Raw genomic sequence first — 19639 nt, 5'->3', positions numbered from 1 at the left:
ATGAAGCCGCTGGGTGAGATCATTCGTCGGCACAGGATCAAATATCACCAATACACGGATGATACCGTTTTATCTGTCTGCCCCGTGCCAACTCAGCGAAGCGGTAGAAGTGATGTGCCAGTGCCTGGAGGCTGTCAGGGTCTGGATGGGAGTTAACAAGCTGGCACTCAATCCAGACAAAACCGAGTGGCTATTGATGTTGCCCCCCAAGAACAGACCAGATATTCCATCTCTCAGCCTGGGGGGTGAAACTCTTCACCCCTCAGAGAGGGTCCACAACTTGGGTGTCCTCCTGGATTCTCAGCTGACATTAGAATACCATCTGTCGACTGTGACCAGGGGGGATTTTGCCCAGGTTTGCCTACTGCACCAGTTGCGGCCCTATCTGGACCGGGAGGCCCTTCAAATGGTCACTCATGCTCTCGTCACCTCTAGGCTTGATTACTGTAATGTGCTTTACTTGGGGCTGCCCCTGAAGCGTGTTAGGAGACTACAATTGGTCCAGAATGTGGCTGCGCGAGTGATATCTGGTGTACCTAGGTACACCCATATAACACCTATCCTCCGCGAGCTGCACTGGCTTCCCATCGGTCTCTGAATGCGCTTCAAGGTGCTGGTTGTTACCTTTAAAGCCCTACACGGCTTAGGACCTGGATATCTACGGGACCGCCTTCTGCCATATACCTCCTAACGACCCATAAGATCTCACAGGCTGGGCCTCCTTCGGGTACCGTCGACTGGGCAATGCTGGTTGGCGACTACTCGGGGGAGGTCTTTCTCTGTAGCTGCCCCGGCCCTGTGGAATGATCTACCCGCAGAGATCCGGAGCCTTCCCATTCTCTCGGCCTTCTGGAAAGTCATTAAAACCTGGCTGTTCCGGCAGGCCTGGGGCTGTTGACCCCAAATACAGTCCAGCCCCATTTAGAACGGAGTGCATGGTGTGTTTTTTAAATCTATCTTTTCTTTTCTTCTATTTTATTTTTTTCTTCTTGATTTATTTTGTACTGTAAGCCGCCCGGAGTGCCACAGAATTGGGCGGCATATAAATGCTATTAAACTTATAAACTAAACTTAAACTTATAAATTAAAAACATGAGGTTGTTGAGCAATTCTGTATTTCTGTATTCTTATTTTGTACATTTATACCCCTAATCCTACATGGACAATGATCCTTTATTAAGGATATGGAGCCGTTCATATAATTTTTAACTCAATAGTTGTATGCTTACCCCACATCTCTTTCTCTCTGTGTGCCTCTATCTATCTCCCTCTGTTTCTATGTCTCTCTCTCTCTATCTGTCTCCCTCTGTCTCCTTCTCTCTCCCCCCTCTCACTCTCTGTATGTCTCTCTCTCTGTCTCTGTCTCTCTCTCAATGTCACAAACACATGCACGCATGCACGCACAGGCATGCATGTATGCGCATACACACAAACACACTTATTACCACCAATATATTTTTATTCAACATATTGAAAGATATTGGAATATCTTCAAGGGGAAAATAAATCCAACATGTGGTCCCTCAGGTTTTTTTATTATTATTGAGATATCAAGTCATACAAAAAATGATAAACTTTTGGCTTCACATGTACCAGAGATGCTTTAATGTTATGTAAGATAAAATCTCTTTTTTTGCAAGAAGGGTAGCTTTTTGCCAAGCTCATAGACTGCAGGATTTAAACTCATTCATGCTTACCATAATGCACATTGTATCACTAAAATATTTTTGAGGAATAAATATAGAAATTAAGAACTGCCTCCTTGAAGAAACTACCTCATGGGAAATGTAGGCAGAACTGCCTTGTGGGAAATGTAGTTCCATAACATGTGACCACATCTGTGTTCCCTGATTGGGCAGCAGGGTACTCTGCCCAGGAAAAGTGATTTATTACTGGTCACTCTCTTTCTCTACCAGACAGCAGCCTTGCATCACAGCATTGGTTAGAGACTATTAATGTCTTTTTACACCACGTGATGGAACCAGGTTAAAGAAGTCAGAAGTATCTTAACACAGAACTGTAAGTTTTGCTATTAAGAGTGCCTGATAATAAACTTGATCTAAAGAGATTCGTACCTATGGAGTTAACTGGCTGCCCGAGCGAGACTTCATTGCCTTGTTTTAGCCGTCAGTCCCCTAGTCATCTTTGTGGCCATTCTCTGTATTTCTTTCTGGAATCTGGACTTTTTAAAAATATTATGCTGATCAAAACCATATCTTCTTCTTTATTAGCTTTTGCCTACTATACTGATTAGGGCTATCATTATCTAACATTTCAAGGAAAAGATTAAGGAAAAATTTCTAGGTTCTGAAATGAACTTCAGAGAACGATTGCTTTATATGTCCTATTGATGGTGATGGAAGGAAGAAGGCAGATCCTCAAATTACGGAGGGGATGACTATATGCTGAAAGTATCCAATGTCATTACATTCAAAGAGTATGGTGTTAAAATCAGTTTCATTTTTTCATTAGTTGCTCCTTCTTATTCAGATTAGGTCTCAGAATAATGATATAGCATTTGGGGGAAAATATGCACCCCAGTAATCCAGCTGCTGAAGCCAAAATGGAGAAGATCTCAACAGCCACCATGTATTTTCCCTTGGCACTCAAATAGGTGGGAACAAATGACACCCAGACACTGCAAAAGACCAACATGCTGAAAGTGATAAATTTGGCTTCATTAAAGCTGTCAGGCAAATTCCTGGCTAGGAAGGCTACAATGAAACTGACAGCAGTCAAGAACCCCAGAAAGGCAAGCACTGTATAAAACATAGTGGTTGAGCCTTCGTTACATTGAAAAACAATTTCTTTAGCCAGGGAATGCATGTCAGAATCTGGGAAGGGAGCAGAAATTGTGAGCCACACCACACAAATGCAGAATTGTGTCAGGGAGCAAGATAGGACAATAGAGATAGCCAATCTATTTCCCACCCATTTTTTCATTTTAGATCCCGGCTTGGTAGCCATGAAAGCAAGGACCACTATGATTGTTTTTCCCAATATACAAGAAAGGGCTACAGAGAAGATGATGCCAAAAGCAGTTTGTCTCAAGAGACATTTCACTTGGTCAGGTTGCCCAATGAAGAGCAAACTGCAAAGGAAAGAGAGCAGGAGAGCAGCAAGAAGGCTATAGGTGAGGTTCCTATTATTGGCTTTAACAATAGGTGTGTCCTGATACTTCATGAATATCCCAAGCACCACAGCAGAGATGACAGAAAAGGAGACTGCAATCACTGCCAAAGAAATCCCCAATGGCTCTTGGAAAGTTAAATACGTTATAGCTTTTTGAAGGCAGTTTTTTTGACCCTTGTTTGGATATTGATCCTCTGGACATGGGAAACAGTCATCTAAATCTGAAAAAGAAACCATTCATAGAAGCATTATTGTTTTGAAGAATCTTCATTTCATTTTCAGTGTGCTCCAATTTTACAGTACAGACTTAATAAGATCCCAGTTTGATAACTGGAATGCCTTTTATATGTTGCTGCCCTCGAAGACCATTTCAAAAAGCATAACTGGTCTGCAATGCTATGGACCTGCAATTATTTCACCTAGCTTTATTATTTCTACATGAGCTACACTCGCTCCAAGTTGCTTACTCTATCCAATTCAAGTTTTTGGTTATCACCATTCAATCCCTGGATGTCACTAGACCAAACAATAGTGGAGATCACATTTTCTCAATGGTATCTGTCTTTCTCAATAAGTCTGCTAAATAGGGATGTTCCAGATCATTTGTGTTAAATGTTGACATCAGGGAGTTTAGAGTTCTATCTGGTCTGTAGCATCCAGCCTTTTCCAACCCTCTTCCATCTGGATTATGAATGTTCCCTACCGTTTTATCTTTGCAGCAGGCTTTGAAACCCTTATTGTTCCCTTAAAGAATTAGCCTAGAATGGAGATTGAGTCAGGAGCCCAATTTGTCTATTAACTGGAGGCAAGGGTGGTTTTTATTATTATTATTATTATACAATTGTATCACAGCGGCCAGTTGTTTCGCCGGATTTGGCATTGGTTACTAGTCGGACCCCACCCAGGGGCCTAGGACGTCGTAACGTATTTTCGTAATATGCGTGCAGATCCAAGCAGTTGGGTGCAAATGCATTTGCATTTGATTGATGGTGATTTGTCAATTTTTAACTGTTTTAAATGTAATTCCAGTGCTTTTGGAATAGCACCCAGTGTGCCAATTACCACTGGAATTACCACTGCTGGTTTGTGCCATAGTAATTGAATTTCAATTTTTAAGTCCTGAAATTTTGCGATTTTTTTCATGTTCCTTCTCGGCGACCCTGCTATCACCTGGTATTGCGATGTCTATGATTGTGACCTTATTTTTCTCAACCAGTGTGATGTCTGGTGTATTATGCACCAGTATTTTGTCGGTTTGTATACAGAAATCACACAAGATTTTGACCATCTGATTTTCTGTGACTTTTTCAGGCTGATGTTCCCACCAGTTTGTTGCTGTTTTAATATTATAATTTTTGCACAAATTCCAATGGATCATTTGTGCTACTGAATTGTGCCGCAATTTATAATCAGTCTGCGCGATTTTTTTACAGCAGCTGAGTATGTGATCAACAGTTTCATCAGCTTCTTTGCAAAGTCTGCATTTGGCATCATCAGAGGATTTTTCGATTTTGGCCTTAATGGCATTTGTGCGGATAGTTTGTTCTTGCGCAGCCAGGATTAGTGACTCTGTTTCTTTCTTTAATGTACCTGTTTTTAACCATAACCAAGTTTGTTCACTGTCCACTTTATCTTTTATCTTTTCCAGAAATTGGCCATGCAGTGCTTTGTTCTGCCAACTCTCCATTCTTGATTTTATCACTTATTTTCTATATTCTTGTTTCGTCTGTTGGGCCTTCAGTAGATTTTTGTTCTTTACTTCGATTAATAGATGTTCTTGACTTTCTTTTAAATAATCAGCCAGTGCATGTTTTTCTTCTTCAACTGTTTGCTTCACTTGCAATAATCCTCTGCCACCTGATTTTCGGGGCAGGTACAATCTATCAGTATCACCACGTGGATGTAAACTGTAATGCATTGTCATTAGTTTCTTGGTTTTTCGGTCCAAAAGGTCCAAATCAGCTTGTGTCCAGTTAACTATACCAGCTGTGTATCTTATAACTAGTATTGCCCAGGTATTTATGGCCTTGATTGTATTTCCACCATTCAATTTAGATTTCAAAATTTTCCTAACTCTGTTGGTGTACTCTCGCCTGACAATAGTTTTTACTTCTCCATGCTTGATGTTATCCAATTGCAGAATGCCTAAGTATTTGTAGGCTTCATTTTCTTTGCATCTAATTAATTGGCCATTGGGCATTTCAATTCCCTCACATGCAGTGATTTTGCCCCTTTTTATGGATACCGTGGGGCATTTTTCCATGCCAAACTGCATTGAAATATCGGTGCTGAATACTCGGACTGTGTTTGTCAATGATTGGATTTCTATTTCTGACTTTCCATAGAGTTTCAAATCATCCATATATAGTAAATGCGAAATTTTTTCAGCTTCTTTGGCTGTTGGTAGCCTAATTTCATTTTTTTTTTTAAGATTACTGATAGTGGGATCATTGCGATGATGAAGAGAAGAGGTGAAAGTGAATCACCCTGGAAAATTCCTCGCTTGATATTAACCATTCCGTAGATCTCATTCCCTACTGCCAACTCAGTTCTCCATTGTTTCATCGCCTTTTCAGTAAAGGATGTAATATTTTTGCTAATGCCAGTTGTTTCTAAGCATTTTATGATCCAACTATGTGGCAGTGAGTCAAATGCGTTTTTGTAATCAATCCAGACCATATTCAAGTTCGTTTTTCTGTTCTTACAATTTTCTAATATCATTTTATCAATTAGAAGCTGATCTTTTGTGCCCCTGCTCCTTCTTTTGTTGCCTTTTTGCTCTTCTGGCAAGATGTTGTTTGTTTCCAAATAATCCATCATGTTATCTGCAATAATGCCTGTGAGTAATTTGAAGGTTGTTGGCAAGCATGTTATTGGTCTGTAGTTTTCAGGTGTTGTTCCTTTAGTTGCATCTTTCTGAATCAAGTATGTTTTTCCAGTTGTCAACCATTCATCAATTTGTCCCTTTTGTAAAATTTCATTCAGTTGCCTGGCCAATATTGCAGTTAAACTGGTCAGATATTTGAGCCAGAAACCATGTAATTGGTCCTTTCCAGGTGATGTCCAATTCTTTACCCTTTTAACTCGATTTTTGACCATCTCAGTTGTTATTTCTAATACTTGCATTTGTTTGTTGCCAATACTTTTCTCAAAGTCATGTATCCACTTTGCTTCCTTGTTGTAGTCCTTTGCATTTTCCCACAATTCTTTCCAGAATTCAACTGTGGCCTGTTTTTCTGGTTTTTCACTTTTGGTGTCACCATTCACATTAAGACTTTGATAAAAACGCCGTTGGTCTGATCGAAATTGCTGATTTTGTTTATATTGGATGATTCGTGCCTCATATCTTTCAATTTTTCTAGCTGTTGCTGTTATCTGCTGTTTTACAATCTCTACAGCTTCATTGATGTTTCTTGTATCCAATCTATATCTTCTGATTAGCCGATCTATGATTTTGTTGTTTTTAAGCCGTTGCTCATGCATGTTCTTTAAGTTACTAGCATCTGCCCTTAATTTTTTGATTTTTTTGTTCTAAACGGAGTTTCCACTTTGGCTTTGATGCTTTTTCTGTTGTGTGACTAGGTACTTTAATTTTAATGCCTAGTTCATTAGTGACTATTACAGCTGCGCTGTACATTAACTGGTTTGTTTCCAAGATGGATCCCGGTTCAATTGTTGAAAACACTGCATTAACCATTTTCATGATAGGGGCCAAAATTTTCTTAGGCACAGTTTTTAGTGATGGTAAACGTTGCCTTTCCTCATTAAGCAGAAAATGCTCCATGATCTTATCCTTCAATTCTTTTTGTTTTTGAGTTAGTTCATCAGTTGGTTCAGTGATAACTGGTTCTAGTGGTGGTGATGTTATTTCCTCCCCGAGAGCTTCTTCTGGGAGTTCTACTATAATGTCTTTAGTTGTGTCTTGAATATCAGTTATTTCCGCTTGTGATATTGTTTTTTGGATTTTGCAATTTGCCTGAATTTCCTCATGTTCAACTTCACGAAACACTTTATTCCTTATAATAAATCGCCTTTGGTCTGCTAGTCGTTGTTCACTAACATTTGAATCTGGATATTGTTGTTTCCATAATACATACATTCGCTTTAAATAGCCTCTTTTTTCTGGCTCTGAGTTGTAGTAACAGGCCATTATGGCACGGTTTTCATCTGCACTATATGTTTGTCGTTTTGTTGGCTGGTCCACTTGTAGCCCACTTGTCGACGGATGTCCAGGGATTCCAACATCCGCCGCGGCCCTTGTTAACCCACGCGATGACCGATGCGGTATGGAATTCTTATTTGTTTTTTTCACCATATTGTATGGGTTGGCGGGGTTTTTTTTACGGGACCAGATGCCAACCTGACCCCAACCTTCCTCCTTTCTCATCCGGGCTTGGGACCGGCAACGGCGGAGTATTATTATTATTATTATTGTTGTTGTACAATTGTATCACAGCGGCCAGTTGTTTCGCCGGATTTGGCATTGGTTACTAGTCGGGCCCCACCCAGGGGCCTAGGACGTCGTAACGTATTTTTGTAATATGCATGCAGATCCAAGCAGTGCGGCTTTTTGCATTTGACTGATGGTGATTTTGTCAATTTTTAACTGTTTTAAATGTAATTCCAGTGCTTTTGGAATAGCACCCAGTGTGCCAATTACCACTGGAATTACCACTGCTGGTTTGTGCCATAGTAATTGAATTTCAATTTTTAAGTCCTGAAATTTTGCGATTTTTTTCATGTTCCTTCTCGGCGACCCTGCTATCACCTGGTATTGCGATGTCTATGATTGTGACCTTATTTTTCTCAACCAGTGTGATGTCTGGTGTATTATGCGCCAGTATTTTGTCGGTCTGTATACGGAAATCCCACAAGATCTTGACCATCTGATTTTCGGTGACTTTTTCAGGCTGATGTTCCCACCAGTTTGTTGCTGTTTTAATATTATAATTTTTGCATAAATTCCAATGGATCATTTGTGCTACTGAATTGTGCCGCAATTTATAATCAGTCTGCGCGATTTTTTTACAGCAGCTGAGTATGTGATCAACAGTTTCATCAGCTTCTTTGCAAAGTCTGCATTTGGCATCATCAGAGGATTTTTCGATTTTGGCCTTAATGGCATTTGTGCGGATAGCTTGTTCTTGCGCAGCCAGGATTAGTGACTCTGTTTCTTTCTTTAATGTACCTGTTTTTAACCATAACCAAGTTTGTTCACTGTCCACTTTATCTTTTATTTTTTCCAGAAATTGACCATGCAGTGCTTTGTTCTGCCAACTCTCCATTCTTGATTTTATCACATCTTTTCTGTATTCTTGTTTTGTCTGTTGGGCCTTCAGTAGATTTTTGTTCTTTACTTCGATTAATAGATGTTCTTGACTTTCTTTTAAATAATCAGCCAGTGCATGTTTTTCCTCTTCAACTGTTTGCTTCACTTGTAACAATCCTCTGCCACCTGATTTTCGGGGCAGATATAGTCTATCAGTATCACCACATGGATGTAAACTGTAGTGCATTGTCATTAGTTTCCTGGTTTTTCGGTCCAAAAGGTCCAAATCAGCTTGTGTCCAGTTAACTATGCCAGCTGTGTATCTTATAACTAGTATTGCCCAGGTATTTATGGCCTTGATTGTATTTCCACCATTCAATTTAGATTTCAAAATTTTCCTAACTCTGTTGGTGTACTCTCGCCTGACAATAGTTTTTACTTCTCCATGCTTGATGTTATCCAACTGCAGAATGCCTAAGTATTTGTAGGCTTCATTTTCTTTGCATTTAATTAGTTGGCCATTGGGCATTTCAATTCCCTCAGATGCAGTGATTTTGCCCCTTTTTATGGATACAGTGGCGCATTTTTTCATGCCAAACTGCATTGAAATATCGGTGCTGAATACTCGGAATGTATTTGTCAATGATTGGATTTCTATTTCTGACTTTCCATAGAGTTTCAAATCATCCATTATTATTATTATTATTATTATTATTATTATTATTATTATTATTATACAATTGTATCACAGCGGCCAGTTGTTTCGCCGGATTTGGCATTGGTTACTAGTCGGGCCCCACCCAGGGGCCTAGGACGTCGTAACGTATTTTCGTAATATGCGTGCAGATCCAAGCAGTGCGGCTTTTTGCATTTGACTGATGGTGATTTTGTCAATTTTTAACTGTTTTAAATGTAATTCCAGTGCTTTTGGAATAGCACCCAGTGTGCCAATTACCACTGGAATTACCACTGCTGGTTTGTGCCATAGTCGTTGAATTTCGATTTTTAAGTCCTGGTATCTTGCCTATTTTTTCATGTTCCTTCTCGGCGACCCTGCTATCACCTGGTATTGCGATGTCTATGATTGTGACCTTATTTTTCTCAACCAGTGTGATGTCTGGTGTATTATGCGCCAGTATTTTGTCGGTTTGTATACGGAAATCCCACAAGATCTTGACCATCTGATATTCTGTGACTTTTTCAGGCTGATGTTCCCACCAGTTTGTTGCTGTTTTAATATAATAATTTTTGCACAAATTCCAATGGATCATTTGTGCTACTGAATTGTGCCGCAATTTATAATCATTATTATTATTATTATTATTATTATTATTATTATTATTATTATTATTATTATTATTATTATACAATTGTATCACAGCGGCCAGTTGTTTCGCCGGATTTGGCATTGGTTACTAGTCGGGCCCCACCCAGGGGCCTAGGACGTCGTAACGTATTTTCGTAATATGCATGCAGATCCAAGCAGTGCGGCTTTTTGCATTTGACTGATGGTGATTTTGTCAATTTTTAACTGTTTTAAATGTAATTCCAGTGCTTTTGGAATAGCACCCAGTGTGCCAATTACCACTGGAATTACCACTGCTGGTTTGTGCCATAGTAATTGAATTTCAATTTTTAAGTCCTGAAATTTTGCGATTTTTTTCATGTTCCTTCTCGGCGACCCTGCTATCACCTGGTATTGCGATGTCTATGATTGTGACCTTATTTTTCTCAACCAGTGTGATGTCTGGTGTATTATGCGCCAGTATTTTGTCGGTCTGTATACGGAAATCCCACAAGATCTTGACCATCTGATTTTCGGTGACTTTTTCAGGCTGATGTTCCCACCAGTTTGTTGCTGTTTTAATATTATAATTTTTGCATAAATTCCAATGGATCATTTGTGCTACTGAATTGTGCCGCAATTTATAATCAGTCTGCGCGATTTTTTTACAGCAGCTGAGTATGTGATCAACAGTTTCATCAGCTTCTTTGCAAAGTCTGCATTTGGCATCATCAGAGGATTTTTCGATTTTGGCCTTAATGGCATTTGTGCGGATAGCTTGTTCTTGCGCAGCCAGGATTAGTGACTCTGTTTCTTTCTTTAATGTACCTGTTTTTAACCATAACCAAGTTTGTTCACTGTCCACTTTATCTTTTATTTTTTCCAGAAATTGACCATGCAGTGCTTTGTTCTGCCAACTCTCCATTCTTGATTTTATCACATCTTTTCTGTATTCTTGTTTTGTCTGTTGGGCCTTCAGTAGATTTTTGTTCTTTACTTCGATTAATAGATGTTCTTGACTTTCTTTTAAATAATCAGCCAGTGCATGTTTTTCCTCTTCAACTGTTTGCTTCACTTGTAACAATCCTCTGCCACCTGATTTTCGGGGCAGATATAGTCTATCAGTATCACCACATGGATGTAAACTGTAGTGCATTGTCATTAGTTTCCTGGTTTTTCGGTCCAAAAGGTCCAAATCAGCTTGTGTCCAGTTAACTATGCCAGCTGTGTATCTTATAACTAGTATTGCCCAGGTATTTATGGCCTTGATTGTATTTCCACCATTCAATTTAGATTTCAAAATTTTCCTAACTCTGTTGGTGTACTCTCGCCTGACAATAGTTTTTACTTCTCCATGCTTGATGTTATCCAACTGCAGAATGCCTAAGTATTTGTAGGCTTCATTTTCTTTGCATTTAATTAGTTGGCCATTGGGCATTTCAATTCCCTCAGATGCAGTGATTTTGCCCCTTTTTATGGATACAGTGGCGCATTTTTTCATGCCAAACTGCATTGAAATATCGGTGCTGAATACTCGGAATGTATTTGTCAATGATTGGATTTCTATTTCTGACTTTCCATAGAGTTTCAAATCATCCATTATTATTATTATTATTATTATTATTATTATTATTATTATTATTATTATACAATTGTATCACAGCGGCCAGTTGTTTCGCCGGATTTGGCATTGGTTACTAGTCGGGCCCCACCCAGGGGCCTAGGACGTCGTAACGTATTTTCGCAATATGCGTGCAGATCCAAGCAGTGCGGCTTTTTGCATTTGACTGATGGTGATTTTGTCAATTTTTAACTGTTTTAAATGTAATTCCAGTGCTTTTGGAATAGCACCCAGTGTGCCAATTACCACTGGAATTACCACTGCTGGTTTGTGCCATAGTCGTTGAATTTCGATTTTTAAGTCCTGGTATCTTGCGATTTTTTCATGTTCCTTCTCGGCGACCCTGCTATCACCTGGTATTGCGATGTCTATGATTGCGACCTTATTTTTCTCAACCAGTGTGATGTCTGGTGTATTATGCGCCAGTATTTTGTCGGTTTGTATACGGAAATCCCACAAGATCTTGACCATCTGATTTTCTGTGACTCTTTCAGGCTGATGTTCCCACCAGTTTGTTGCTGTTTTAATATTATAATTTTTGCACAAATTCCAATGGATCATTTGTGCTACTGAATTGTGCCGCAATTTATAATCAGTCTGCGCGATTTTTTTACAGCAGCTGAGTATGTGATCAACAGTTTCGTCAGCTTCTTTGCAAAGTCTGCATTTGGCATCATCAGAGGATTTTTCGATTTTGGCCTTAATGGCATTTGTGCGGATAGCTTGTTCTTGCGCAGCCAGGATTAGTGACTCTGTTTCTTTCTTTAATGTACCTGTTTTTAACCATAACCAAGTTTGTTCACTGTCCACTTTATCTTTTATTTTTTCCAGAAATTGACCATGCAGTGCTTTGTTCTGCCAACTCTCCATTCTTGATTTTATCATATCTTTTCTGTATTCTTGTTTTGTCTGTTGGGCCTTCAGTAGATTTTTGTTCTTTACTTCGATTAATAGATGTTCTTGACTTTCTTTTAAATAATCAGCCAGTGCATGTTTTTCCTCTTCAACTGTTTGCTTCATTATTATTATTATTGTTGTTGTTGTTGTACAATTGTATCACAGCGGCCAGTTGTTTCGCCGGATTTGGCATTGGTTACTAGTCGGGCCCCATCCATTATTATTATTATTATTATTATTTGTATTTCTAAAGACTGAGGTAAGCCACTTGGGGTATTTTATATGATAAGGAGCCATATACACTACCGAATCAATCAATCAATCCAGGGGTGGGCTTCAAAAATTTCAGCAACAGGTTCACTGCCCCATTGCTGGGTAGGTGTTCCATGGTGGGCATAGCTTTGTCAGCTTCCTGCTCCACACAGGGTGTGTGTGTGTTTGTTTGTGTGTGTGTGTGTGTTTGTTTGTGTGTGTGTGTCTGTGTGTTGTACAGTCCCCAAGCTCTGGGGGCTTTTCTTGAGTAAAAACTGCTTCCCCTGGGCTCCAGAGGCCGCCTGGAGGCTGGAAACAGGCACATTTCTGGACTTCTGGAACCTCCGGAAGGTCCATTTCCCCCCCTGCCCGAGCCTCCCTGTGGGCCCTGCACTTACCTGGCATGATGAATGGAGTACGTGGAGACTCCTGGGAGGGAGGGGCAGGGTGGCCATGGTCAGGGGTGGCATTTGGGAGTTCGCTGAACTGGGCCATGGTCAGGGGTGGCATTTGGGAGTTCGCTGAACTAGCTAGAGGATTGCGTGAATTCATACAATCCCCCAACAGCCCCCCCTAGATCAATCAATCATATGGATAGAATAGGAAGTAAAAGCAAGTTAAACTATGCAAAAAATTACCAATGCAAAATTATGAAGTAGGAAAATAATTCAAATGTTTCATTACTTCACATTAATATGATCTGAAGCTCAAGATTTTCAATCCCCATAATATTTATTAAAATATTGATTCATTAAAAATAAACCCCCATTTATATTTATTATATTATTAATATATTTAATATATTCCTTTACTTACCCAATTTGTCAGCTATCTTCCCTTCTGGACATATTTTACAGTCATAGCAACAGGATAATTTCCCTTCCATTTTTATCTTGCTATGGCCAAGAGGACACTTCTTGTTACAGATGGAAAGAGGTAATGCCTGCTCATAAATAAAATCAAAATTCCACAGAAATAATTTATTTTGGGTGGATTGTTCTTTTCATCAATTATACATATACATTCATCCTATACCTGTAATCCAAACATTGGAGTTGCATTTTCCAGGTGTAAATTCAGGACTGAATCTTCAATTGCTTCCCATTTCATACATATTGCATGAATCAATTGATCATTCCTAATAATTGTATTCTAAAGATCAATTTGAAACAATGTTGGAAAATATTTAACTCTGTATCCCTCTGAGTACGCCTTTCTTGAGCTCCCTTTGTCTGTGTCTGTCTGTCTGTCTGTCTCTCTCTCTCTCCCTCTCTCTCTCTCTGTATGTGTATGTGTGTGTGTGTGTGTCTATGTCAAATCAAATCTATTATGAAAAGGCATACCTGGTTAAATATGAGAGGCCAAACAGCTTCCTTGTCAGAAATGGTGAGTAGCTTGTCTGGGGGAGCCAGGGGGTCGGTCTTTCCAATTTGGACTTTCAGAAAGGACTTGTTTGGAAATGTGGCCCAACTGAAAATATCAAATCCAGTTTCTAATTCCCCGTTGGGGCTAAAAGAAATTTGTTCTCCAGCACTATTGTTAAAGGAGACTTGTTGCAAAAAATGGTGGAGCTAAAGGACGTGGACAAAAAAAAAGATAGAGAGAGAAAACCAGGAAAGATATCAGTAATCTTAGAAGTGGGTTTGAAAATTTCAATTTGTTTCTTTCAATTTGGCCTAGGCTTAATGCTACATAAGCTATTCAGTTTCACCTCAGTCTACATAATTTCAACTTGGAAAAGAAATATGCTTTTATTCAATGCATTTTCTATTGTCAGATGAAAAATTATCAGATGAGCATTGGAGCAGAAAATCAAGAAAGGGATGGATGTGAGAAATCACTTTGCTTTGACTATTTCAGAAATTGTGACTAAATTTTGTGGCATAAAGTATAAGAAAGATATAACTCAGTGAGACAGAGACATCTAGGACAAGATGGCTTTTAATGCCATACATGGATACTGTAAGTTTCAACTGTTTCAGGTGTTACTTTTTTGGGGGGAAAACCCAAATTAAATTTAAATTTTTGTACATGTGATTCATTGACAAATTTGCTATTCCTTTGAGGGGGATGATTTTGCTTATTATTGATGGGGATGCTTCGTTGGCAGAGGAGCTGAATCATTTATTTGCTTGATGTAGAGACATCAGAGACAGATAAAATACAGCTACCATACCCTTGAAGTCCCCACCTCATTGGGGAGGAACAGGAGGGAATGAGCATTTTGATGGCTGTGGACCCCAGTAAGGCTGCCAGTCCTGACTGTATCCCTGGCCTAGTGCTTGGAGACTCTGCTGATCAGTTGGCTGAAGTCTTTACCAGGATCTTCAATTAGTCTTTATCGTAGTCTATCATTCCATCTTCTTTGAAGGCTTCCACCATTGTTCCACTGCCATAGAAGTTCCCTTAATGATTACAGACTAGTGGCACTCACTCCTGTCATCATAAAGTGCTTTAAGAATCTCGTCTGTTGGCACATCACTTCTGGATTTCCGCATACATTTGATCAACACCAGTTTGCATACGGAAGAAATAGATCTGCAGAGGATGCTATAGCCATCAGTCTTCATCCTGCTCTGACATTTGGAACAACAGCAGGGGAGGGAGGGTTGGCGATGTGAGTATGCTTTTTGTAGATTTTAATTCTGCATTTAACACAATCCTCCCGCATAGACTAGTGCCTAAACTTAAGGACCTTGGGCTTTTTCATTCAATCTGTATTTGGATTACTGATTTCCTGTCTGGCAGGTCTCAGAGGGTCCGATTACGTAACATACCTCCTTTGCCCTTATTCTGGTACACCACAGGGCTGTGTGTTGAGTCCCTTACTCTATACTCTTTCTGTGCATGACTGCATTCCCACTCATGCCAGTAATACTATTATTAAATCTCCAGATGATACGGTAGTGGGATAAGTCTGCCTATCGAGATGTGGTGGACAGGTTGCTTTCATTGTGTGCAGGCAATAATTTGGTCCTTAACACCAATAAAACCAAAGAGCTTATAGTTGACTACAGAAGGAACAGATCTGACATCCAGCCCTTGATTATCAATGGAGACCAAGTGGAACAAGTGGCCAGTTTAAGTTTTTGGGTGTTATCATAAAAGAAGACCTGATCTGGGGTGTTCACATTGCAGCATTGATCAAAAGGACCAAGCAGAAATTATACTACCTGAGACTTCTCAGGAAAGAGCAACTGAATTAAAAATTACTGGTGACCTTCTATTGCTGCATTGTAGGGAATATTTTTACTTACTCCACCTGTGTGTAGTTTGCCAATTACACAGTGGCAGATAGGACAGAGCTCCAGAGGGTTAACATCGTTGCCTAGAGGATCATTGGTTGCCCTCTCCCTCTTTGGAAAAGCTTTATAGCTCCCATTGCCTTAAAAAAGTTCAAACAGTTCTTCAAGATCCAGCTCACCCAGGGCACCCTTTTTTTCAACTATTGCCATCGGCCAGATGGTACAGGAGAATAAAAACAAGGAGAAATAGGCTGAAAAATATCTTCTATCCCAGAGCAGTAATTATGTTGAATTCTACTGTATAGTGCAATATTAAAACAATATCAGGGGTTTCCAATTCAACTGTGTAGAATGTGAAGGATGTGTATTTTTGTTTTAATTTTAATAGTTTTCTTATGTATGATGTACACTGAAGATGACATTTAATTTTGTTGTACGAGGTGCAGTGACAATAAATTAAACTTTCAGTTTTACCTTTAACTTTAAGTAATACTATTCCTATTTTCACAAGATTTCTTATTATTTTCCCATTATTATAATTCTCTTCAAATCAATGTCTAAGGAGATTCCTTTTGAAAGGAATTTTGAAAAAGCACCTTTGCGACCTTTGAATCTTACTAACTCCAAAAGTCAGCTGTTGAGGAATAAAAATGGTATTCAAAACCAGAGTAGTTTTCAAGTTTCTGCATTAAAAGTTTTCAAATATAATGGACTAAATAAGATCCTGTCCGTGCCAATTTAGACATTAAATAAAGTTGACATGTTACATATTTCTAAGTGTCTTTACATTTAAGCTAAATATATATTCTTTCATATGGAAATATCAAGTACTTCCATACAGATTTCAAAACTACTATCTAAGTATCAAAGCATTATACTAGTTAAAACAAACAAAAACCCAAATTCCTATTCTTATTCTTGATTTTCACCAACATTCTCATTACAAAAATTACCTGCCAAGGTGATCGGAGGATGAGCTGCCATCTCCTCTGATTCATTTTTTGTCCTCCTTTGAGTTTGGCAGAGTGCATGGCCTTCAGAGCATGTGCCTCAGCATAGACTGCATTGTAGAGACTGTAACTATGTCCATTCATGGTGGTGTCAAAGACAGAATTAGGAAGAGTCTCCAGCTTCTCTTCTCCAGTGCAGATCCTTTCAGCATTCTCATCTGCAATATCACCAGAGAAGGAACATTCAAATGCATCTTTCCAGAAATCCCTAATGAAACCATCCTCTTTGCCAAAGTTTGGGCTTCTCTTCTGCATAAATTGTTGGAATCTAGTCAGTCCCTTTGAGTGAATTGCAAAGGAAAGAGCACCATGAAGAAAATCAATGTGGAACTGTCTTTGCAGAAGAATGGATGTGAATTCTACCTGGGCTGTCATGATCCAAACTTTGGCCTGTCTTTCTTTTCGAATATTATCATCATTATACAAATTCATCATTAATCTCAAAGGTATCAAACCTGTAATTTCAGCACTGAAGATAACTGCAATGGTGGTACTTTCCATGATCACCTTGAATATTTTACCTGTGTCTTCGATCCACTCAGCAGCTGCATTACCATATATCACCGGGGGAAGACATTCTATAAAGTTAAAGCAGATTCCTCTCTCTGAAAATGTGGAAAGTTTCTTTAGAATGAACCTGTCCCTATCTTCTTCATACATAGAAACTAACCCAACCCAGGTCCATCCAAAATGCAGCAACAAGTGCAGTAATACTTTAAATTGATGGGTTTCATCTGGGAACATCCATTTGACAAATGTTGCTGTTTCAGTATTCACCAATGGAGCAGATCCATATGAGATCTAAATGGAAAAATTCAGAAGAAGATTGTAATAAAAAGACTCTTCCAAAATATAACAAAAATAAAAGCAAAGCATGTGTGTTTATTTAATCCAATATCTGATTTGAGTGGGATAGCAAAATGGGATGCTTAAAAATTAGTTTTTACATGACATCTGCAATGTTGCACAAGAAGCAAAAAGAGACAGTTCTTTCAAGCTATTCTTCATGTTTTATAATTTAATCATGGTCTTGCATCAAATATTTATTTTCAATTACCCAACTTTTCAATGTAATAAATACCTGGTGAACTTCTCATATTGATCCATTTTTTTCTCACCTGGGGAAATTTGTAGTTGCACAGAGAGATTGCCATGTTGTGACAGGTGTTACTACGGGCTCCTCCAATGACGACTACTGTGTTGGTCTGGTTATTGCATTTGTAGTTGGGTATAAATTTGTCCTTTGTAGATATAAATTCCATTGCTAATTGATAAGTTGTACTTTCCAAAGTATAGTCAGTAGCAATATGGAAACCAAGGCTAACATTGGGTAAGATCCCAGACACTTCATTGATCTCCTTTACAGCAAATGCCAGAGCCAAAGTGTGCTGATAATTATGAGTGACGAACCTTCAGTGAGAGTTAGAAACTATAACAATATATTTCTCTTTCAGATTTGGACAGCTGTTTTAATTGATATATATGCTTAATTTATAAAGTATACGTACATAAAGATATAATAAGTTAGTGCTTATTGTTTGTTCTGGACACCTGCAATTTTCTCACTAACAAATACACCTAGATTGTATCAAGTAGGACCTAGTTGTGGCTACTTAACATTGAGCTAAGGCAGCATTTAGTCAGACTATATTTGAAATACTTTGTTCACTTCTGGAGACCTCACTTAAGACTGAAACCCTTATATATATATTGAAGAGTGTGAATAAGGTTCTAGAAGGCAATATGCTCAATATTACTTAAAACATAAGTACATGGCCCCCCATAATCTCACAGTGACAGGAGGAATGTTCAAAATTAATTTTATAGTAGTGGAATCATAACCAACTGCCAGAGGAAGCAGTGGATCAATCACTATTAACTGAATTTAAACTTGCTGGGAATAAATACATGTCTATCATCAGACAAAACATTTTTGCCATCAGTTTTCTACGTCTCTTATCTGATTTCAATATTATCTCTGTCTTATCTGTATTTTCTGAGAGAAGGAAGCCAGTTCTCTTTTCACACCCTTGGTCTATGATAGCCTAAAATATGCACTAGAGGGTTTCCTGTTTGATATCTATGTGAAATGAATGAGAAAAAAGCTCAAGATTAACCAGAGAGCTTCTGCAACATATAGATTAGACAACCTTTTTTATTTTCAACAAGGGACTTTGTTGAATGAAGGAACTTTCCTGAAGAGATTGAAATTCATATATTTTATGTTTAAAATAATAATATTCATCTCAATTTTAACATCAGTATTAGGATAGGTCTAGAGTTAAAAAAAGGACTAAATACGGTCATTGGAACAGGTCATACGAACTGAATAGCAACCAATACCTTTAACCATAAAAGGAAAAGAAAATGCAGCTTTTAGGTAGCAATGTGGGGGAAGATGAAGTTGTGGTTTGAGGAGGAGATAGAGGAGTTGGATACTTACAGGTACTGATCAAGGACTTCAGAAGAAGGAGGGCTTTTAAAAATGATTTCATTTGTAAGAAAGAAAACCTGATAAATAATAGCAGCAATAATTAAATCTCCAGACTGATGATATTTATGAACAATTGGCAGAGGACTACTAGGTTTACAGGTGCTGGGAGGAGAAATGCTCATCATAGTTGGGAAAAAAAGTAAAACTAGTGTTCTGAATATAACCAATTCATTGTAATATGTGATCATTGTAGACATCAAACAGTAGCTCTTCGTTACCATTCAAATGAGGATGACTAACTATATATAACTTTTAAGATAATGAATTTTATCTGAAGTTAAGAGAGAAACAGAGCTGGAAGGGACTTTGAAGGTCTTCTAATGAAAAACAAATCATTTTTCTCCCTACAGCCATATCTGTATAGCCAAGCAGATATTAATGGAATGCATTGTCTTATCTGAGGTCATAGTTTTTACAGTGTTTGCTAGAGTTCC

The 19639-nt window shown here is 38.6% G+C and overlaps 1 protein-coding gene across 1 annotated transcript; it reads right to left on the bottom strand.

The window, feature by feature from the left end:
• Positions 1–2457: 2457 nt before the first annotated feature.
• Positions 2458–17973, bottom strand: LOC116521819 (vomeronasal type-2 receptor 26-like). The gene is made up of 5 exons (XM_032236468.1): positions 17830–17973; positions 17167–17512; positions 16655–16869; positions 13273–13399; positions 2458–3353 (listed from the first exon to the last, which is right to left on the bottom strand). The coding sequence occupies exons 1-5, from the start codon at positions 17971–17973 to the stop codon at positions 2458–2460; spliced, it is 1728 nt and encodes a 575-aa protein (XP_032092359.1).
• Between the last annotated feature and the right edge of the window lie 1666 nt (positions 17974–19639).

This window comes from Thamnophis elegans, chromosome Z (genome assembly GCF_009769535.1).
Source record: "Thamnophis elegans isolate rThaEle1 chromosome Z, rThaEle1.pri, whole genome shotgun sequence".
NCBI lineage: Eukaryota > Metazoa > Chordata > Lepidosauria > Squamata > Colubridae > Thamnophis > Thamnophis elegans.
Note: the sequence above shows the minus strand (reverse complement) of the source record. Positions and strands in the feature narration are given on the sequence as shown.